General features: G+C 21.4%; 1 protein-coding gene across 1 annotated transcript in view; it reads right to left on the reverse strand.

The window, feature by feature from the left end:
* Window positions 1–296: 296 nt before the first annotated feature.
* LOC119578051 (dol-P-Man:Man(7)GlcNAc(2)-PP-Dol alpha-1,6-mannosyltransferase-like) overlaps window positions 297–8,355 on the reverse strand; it is a 31,563-nt gene continuing 23,504 nt past the window's right edge. The window contains exon 10 of the mRNA XM_037925774.1: window positions 297–2,737. Coding sequence (XP_037781702.1) covers window positions 1,763–2,737 — 975 coding nt within the window. The 3' untranslated portion in view covers window positions 297–1,762. The remainder of the gene's footprint in view (window positions 2,738–8,355) is intronic.

Consider the following 8,355-nt stretch of genomic DNA (forward strand, 5'->3'; position numbering starts at 1 on the left):
GTACATATGTATATGTACATATGTATATGTACATATATATATATATATATATATATATATATATATATATATATAAGAGGAAAAACATGTGATATCAACAGTTATGAATGTAATTCCACTGTCTCTTTGCTGGCAAAAGACCTTTTACATCATGCTGTTATCAAAAAACATTACTTCCACATGACCAGTACTGTGTCAAAGTATGGAAGTAGGGGAATAAGACCAAAACAAATGGTACAGAAGGTTATAACCTCTAACAGAGAGGTACAATGGGAAAGGATAAATCAGAAACATTATTAAGGTATTCTAAACTTGTTAATTTCACACATTACTTTTGTTAAATCACTCAAAAGCCAGCTACAAACTACCACACATCCTTAAATACATTCACCAATGGAAAACATGCGATGAACATGGAAGTCTTTCAAATGTTAAACACCTTTTGGTTTAACATGAAACGAGGGAAATATTATTCTTACAATAATATTTGTCTCTAAGTTCTAAAGTTATCTTATAACTTGAAGATCTTAAAGAAACTGGAATATAATACATCTTCCTTATAAATGATTAAATCAAGCAGTGTCATCCCACTTTCCTTAGGTGATCACATGATATCAATAAGACTCATAAGACACACCTAACCCCTGTCACAGTGCCTTGTAGTATGCATGGAGACAATAAAATAACTTAGACCAAGTCAGTGTTGCTGCATCTCTATATATCCATGAACCTTCACTACAAAACAACCAACTTGTGTAACTGAAGTTTTCCTAATTTGTAAATAAAGCTTCCTATACTTCTGGCCTCTTCATCAAAAACTTACCACATTAGTATACACATTTCATTCATATGTTTTGCTCTTATTTTCGGTAAATCAAGGTGGCATGTAAGAGAAATTAACTAATGGTATTGACCCCTTGCATTCATCAGAAAGATGTAGATGAGTACTATGTTTATGGTACTATTAGTTTTCTACTCCTAGGCAGTACTATACAGCTCTCTTTAAGTATTTAATATTGGTTAATGAACAACTTATGAATGATGAAACAAGTTAACAAAGTTTGATCTAATTCACTGTACAGATCCATAATCTTGACCAGCAATGCATTCAACAAGAAAGAATAATTATATTAAGATAAGAATTTACTAATTCTCTTCTCAATTCAACTGTACCAAACACTTAAAATATGGTAAACTATGTGGCATCAAAACACATATTATTCATCACAAAAATATAGGCTTTACATCTATAGCATATCTACAAAGGCACTTCTAGGAGCAGTACCCTACAGTAGCTTAGAGTGCATCTATGGACGCTAAATATTTTCAAACTTTGGAACACAGCATGACTGTATGTAAACAACCTATAAAATTATTGTCCAGCTCTTGCACATCATAACTTCATTTTTCCTCACTTAAATTATTTCTAAATGTATTGCTGAGACACAGCAAATATTTATTTCTCAGAATATCTCATAAAAGAATTTATGATGTGCTAAATTGAGGAGTCTTCACAAGATTTACAAAACACAGAAGTTAAGAAAATTTGAGCAAAGTGTGGAAAATGAGAGAAAAAATAGTGTCATGCAGCGTTCTTGAGTAAAGATGGGAGACAATCTAATCTTATGTTATTGCTTGAATATGAAAACAGAGAGTCTAACATTATATCAATTAAATAATGAATGTCTACTTCAGTCTAATCTTCATTCATAGACACTAACTACTGACATTTCACCCTCAGGCAATCCCACAGTATAAAAACTTAGGTTTTCACTTCCTTTACTTTCTCCTGATTACTTTCACTCAGGGGTAAGGATGTTACAGGGATGTCACTAGGTAACTCTTTGACACTTACTTCACTCTCATCAGGTTTGGCATCTGCTTCCTTTGTCTCATATGCTATTTCAACAAATCTGTTTTCTTCCTCTTCTGCTTCTACACTGGTATCTTCTTGGTTTTCCATTTCCATTTTGCTGGGATTATTCTCATTTGCTCTATTATCATTTTCTCCTGTTTCCAAAAGTTGGCAATCATCACTCTCACTGCCATAACAAAACTGTTCACTGTCACTATCTGCTTTCTCTTCACCTTCCATCAACACTTCATTCACGTATGAAGGTTGCTTATCCAGGACTTCACCTTCACCACTAACATCGTAAACTTCCCCTTCTGGCATAAAACAACCAAGCTCTGGAAGTCTAGGCTCCTCAGTAGCCTGCTCCTTCTCCTCCTCCTGCTCCTCCTCTTCCTCCTCCTCCTGCTGCTCCACCTTTTCCTCTTGTGTTTCTCCTGCATCACTGTCTAATGTTTCTCCAATTTCTTCTTCTGTATTTATAGAGTCATCCTCTTCTTGAAGTGATTCATCCTTCACAATCTCTTCCTCATCTTTCGGCTTTTCCTCGGCTGCTTTAGATTCATCTACACTTTCTTCAAAAATTTGATTCTCATCCTCCTGCTCCTGTTCCTTTATCTCCTCCTCCTGGTCCTCTTGATCTTGATCTTGATCTTGATCTTGATCTTGATCTTGATCTTGTTCTTCTCCTTCTTCTTCCTTTTCTTTTTCCTCTTCCTGTTGGATAATTTCTTCAGCTTTTTCTTCTTCATGGACAACCTCCTCTTCTTCACTTCTCATTTCTTCTAATTCATCCTTTTCTCCATCTTCCTTCGGTAGCCATGACCAGTCAATATCTTCCTCCACCAGATTTTTCAGGACAAAGATAGATGGCTTCACCCTAACCTGGAAGATGGCAAAGCAAATGATGAAGATTTATATTTATTTTTCCTCCGGAAATATTATCAAAACAGTGTCAAACACTTTTATTGCTCTCCAATTACACATGTATCAAATCAGTATTCATATCTAAAGCACTTTACGAACTCACTACACTATATATACATATATATATATATACATATAATAAATATATACAAACATATATACATATACATATATATACACATATACACAAATATATACATATATATGTATGTATTATATATATTATATATATATATATATATATATATATATATATATATATATATATATATATATATATATATATATATATATATATGTATGTATGTATGTATTAATAAATATGTATAATTATGTATAGCGCACACACACACACACACACACACACACACACACACACACACACACACACACACACACACACACACACACACACACACACACACACACACACACACACACATATATATATTTAACCCTTTCCCAACGGGTGGCATATATATACATGCCATGGTGTATGGTTGGCCATGCCATGAGTTTTTCTTTGTTACAATTATGGCAAAATATTATTTATTTGCCAATGAAAATGTGAATAAGTAGTTTTTAACACTTTTTCTCATTTTTCCTATACTATGCATTTCATGAGGACAGGGACAACAGCGACAGTGGCACCTACGTGGCACTAAGTGCCATTTGGTATCACGGGGATTCGATCCCATGACCACTGGATCCGCAGCGCAACACGCTAACCATTCGGCCACTGTGGCACTGGGTGGGCAAGCCAGCCCAAGTCAGTGCTGGTCCCAAGCCCGGATAAATAGAGAGAATGATTACCTAAAAGGTAACAGCGGCACTCTCCGTGGAAAGGAACTGGGGACCCTACCACATACTCACTCTAAGAGCATCACAACATGAAAACTACAATTAAATATCATGCTGTGACCATGCATTTCATAAAGGCTTCTCGGGCTTCCGAGATTAGCGCAAAAAAAATTACGTCGGTAATCGACTACACTGGCCAGAGATATTATATAGTATTCATGAAGTGATGAAGTAAAACCACATGAAAATACCGATATGTATTTGGAGAGAGAGAGAGAGAGAGAGAGAGAGAGAGAGAGAGAGAGAGAGAGAGAGAGAGAGAGAGAGAGAGAGAGAGAGAGAGAGAGAGAGAGAGAGAAAAAAAATCACGTATTTATACAATCACTGAACATAAAATTATATCTATAAGGAAATGATAATATAAACCTGTTGAAACTAAAGTTTATCTTAAAAAAAAAAAAAAAATAATATATAATAATAAAAATAAAATATAATACATAATATAAAAAAATATATATAAAAAAAAAAATAATAATTAAAATAAAATAAATAATACTAATAAAAAGTTTTTTAAATACAAGAATAGTAGATGATATATATAAATAAAATATATATAAATTAATATATATAATTAAATTTTAAATAAAAATAATATATGAATAAAATATATATTAAAAAAAAAATATTATATATCTGTATTAGAAAGATATAAATTAAAAATAAATAAAAAAAAATTAAATATAATAATATATATGTATTAAAATATATATTATATAATATTATTATTATATAGGTATATATATATATATGTAATATATATATAGATAATATTTAAAATATATTATATATATATATGATAATAAAATAGAATAATAGATATATAAATTATATTATGAAAAAAAATTATATATAAATAGATAGTTAAAGGGAAAAAAAGAAAAAAAGGAAAATAAAGGGAAAAAAGAAGGGGGAAGAAAGGAAAGAAAAAAAAATTAAAAATATAAAAAGATAAAGTAAATAAGAAAAAAAAGAGTAAGAAAAAAGAAATAAAAAAAAAAATAAAAAAAAAATAAATAAAGGTAACGGAAAAGGAATAAATAGATATAATAATATATATATAATATAATAAAGATAAATAATAAAGTAATATATAAAATATGAATATAATAATGATATAGGATAATATAGATAAGATAAATATGATCTAAAGAGACAGATGTAAAATTTGAAAAAGATTAGATATATATAGATATAAATAAAGGATAATAATTATATATAGATATAAGTTTTAGAATACTATAATATGAATATAGATTATAGTAAATATATATAATATATAGATATATATAGTAATATATTATATATAATAATATATAGAGATCTAAAAATATAATTAAAGATGAAAGAATTAATTTATATTAATATATATATATATTTTATATATATATATATATATAATGTAATTTATATATATTTATAAATGCATAAATTAATATAACATTAAAATATCTATATATGCATAAAATATAATTAAAACCTATTCTATAAAATTTATAATATAATATAAATTATACTACAGATATATATTTTAATATATATATATAAAATTATATATAATTTATAGATATAAAATATTAATATATAATGATATAAATTATATAAAATTTAATATAAATCTAATATATATAATACTATATAATAAATATTTTATTATATATTTTAATTATCTTTTATATATATATGATTATATATATATAAATAAGAAAAATTTTATTAAATATATATATTTTTTAAATAATTATAAAAAAATAATTATAATATAAAACTTGGAAAATAGATAGAATAATAAGTATATATATATATATCTATATAAAATATATTCTTTAATATATAATTTTAATAAAATTTTATATAGATATATATATATTATATAATATTAATATATAAAATTATATATATATATATAGATAATTATTCTATATTTATTATTATATATATATATATTTTTAAAAATAATATTATATATCTATTGATATATATATTATTTATTATATTAATATATAATATAAAAATATTATATATATATATATATTTATATATATTAATTATATTTAAAAAATTTATAAATTTTTAAAAGGTGCAAAAAGAGAAAAAAAAAAGAAAAAAAAAGAAAAAAGAAAAAAAAAAATGAATATATATATATATAATTATATATATCAAAAAAAAAAAAAAAAGAAAGAAAAAAGGTTATTATATATATTATTATATATATATAATATATATTTATTATTATTTTATATCAAAAATATAATAAAAATATATATATATATTAAAATTATATATTATATATATAATAATATATAATATTATATATATTATATATTTATTATTATATTATATTTTTAAAATTATATTTATATATTATATATATATATAATATATATATCATATAATAAAAAATAAAAAATTAAATTAAAATATATATATAATATATATAAAAATAATAATATAATAAAAAGCATAATAATAAAAGATATAAAGATATATAATAAATAAATAAAAAAAAAATAGAAAATGAATATAGAATATATAATGTAAAACAAAAATAAAAAAATAATAAGATATATATATATAATAATAAGAAATTATATGATATTATAATATATATATATATATATATATAAAATTTATTTTTACACAAAAATATATAATTATATATAAAATAATATAATAATATAATTATAAAATTATTAATATAATAATATATAATAAATTAATATATATATTTAATATATAATAAATATATAAATAATTATATATATATAATGTATATATATATATATATATATATAAATATATAATATATATTTTATATATTTTATTTATATATATATCATTTTATTTTAAAAATTATATATATATTATATAATATATATAATATATTTTAAAATAAAAAATTAAATTCCCCCATTTTATAGATATATATATATTTTATATATATAAATCTAAATATAATATTTTATATAGAATAAAATATATATTTAATATAATATATATATTATAGATTTTATATAATATATATAATATATATTATTTTATAAAAATATATAGGGAATTGTAAAGAATTTTTATTTTGGGGTAATAAATTATAAAAGGAATATATTAGAATAAGATATTTTATAATATTTTAAATATATATATATATATATATAAATATATATATATTAATAAAATTTAGTATTAAGAAAGTATAATAAAAAGGTAAAAGAATTTTAAATTATATAATATGAATAATATATATATAAAATTTTATTTTTATTTTTATATTTTAAAATATATATATATATATATATATATATTTTAATACTATAAAATAATAATAAAAAATATAAATATAAATAATAAATATATATATATATATAATATATAATATATTAAAATATATTTTAAAATATAAAATAATATAATATATATAATAAATTTTATTATATAAAAGATAATAATACATATTAAATATATATATATATTTATTATATAATATATATAGAAAGATAAAAGAATAGAAATAAAAACAAGAAAGAAGAAAGAAAAGGGAAAAGAAAAATAAAAATAATAATTATATTAATATAATATATATAAATATATATATATATAGTAGAAATAAAGAAGATAAGAGATAGAGAGAGAGGAGAGAGATTAAAGAAGAGAAAAATATGAATATATGATATATTATTATTTTAAGTATATTTTATATATATAAATATATATATGAGTTTATATTATAAAAATATTATATATATATATTTTATAATATAATATATTAATATAATATATATATGTTTATAGATATATAGATAATATATATAATAATATATATATAAATTTATATATCATCTAATTTTAATATATATTTTTATGTATTGTAATGATTTTATGATATGATAATATATAATATGGTATATATATATATATAATAATATATTGATAGATATATATATATAAAATATTAATATATTTATATAAAAATATTTTATGTATAAAATATAAATATATATTTAAAAAAAAAAATTTTAATTATTATTTTACTTTTTAAATATATAATAATAATATATACATTATAAAATATATATATAATATATATATTAAAATATATATATATATATATATATATATATATATTATATATATTTATATATAGTTTAATATATATTATATTATGTTTTATATAAATATATATTATAATATATATTTTTATAACTAATATATATATAATTATATATATATTATATTAATATATATATTATATATATATATTAATATTATAAAATATATATATAATAAAATATATTTAAATATATAGATATTTTATAATATATATATATATAAAATATATTATATATATATATATGTAGATATAATAAAATATATATAGATATATAGATATATATGTATTATATATATATATATATATATATATATTTATATATATATATATATAAAGAGAGAGAGAGAGAGAAGAGAGAGAGAGAGAGAGAGAGAGAGAGAGAGAGAGAGAGAGAGAGAAGAGAGAGAGAGAGAGAGAGAGAGAAGAAGAAGAGAGAGAGAGAGAGAGAGAGAGAGAGAGAGAGAGACAGAGACAGAGACAGAGACAGAGACAGAGAGAGAGAGAGACAGAGAGAGAGAGAGAGAGAGAGAGAGAGAGAGAGAGAGAGAGAGAGAGAGAGTGTCAAAGTCAAAAAGTCAAAACACTTTATTCCGTTAATTACATTGGTTCT

Source organism: Penaeus monodon, chromosome 10 (genome assembly GCF_015228065.2).
Source record: "Penaeus monodon isolate SGIC_2016 chromosome 10, NSTDA_Pmon_1, whole genome shotgun sequence".
Lineage (NCBI taxonomy): Eukaryota > Metazoa > Arthropoda > Malacostraca > Decapoda > Penaeidae > Penaeus > Penaeus monodon.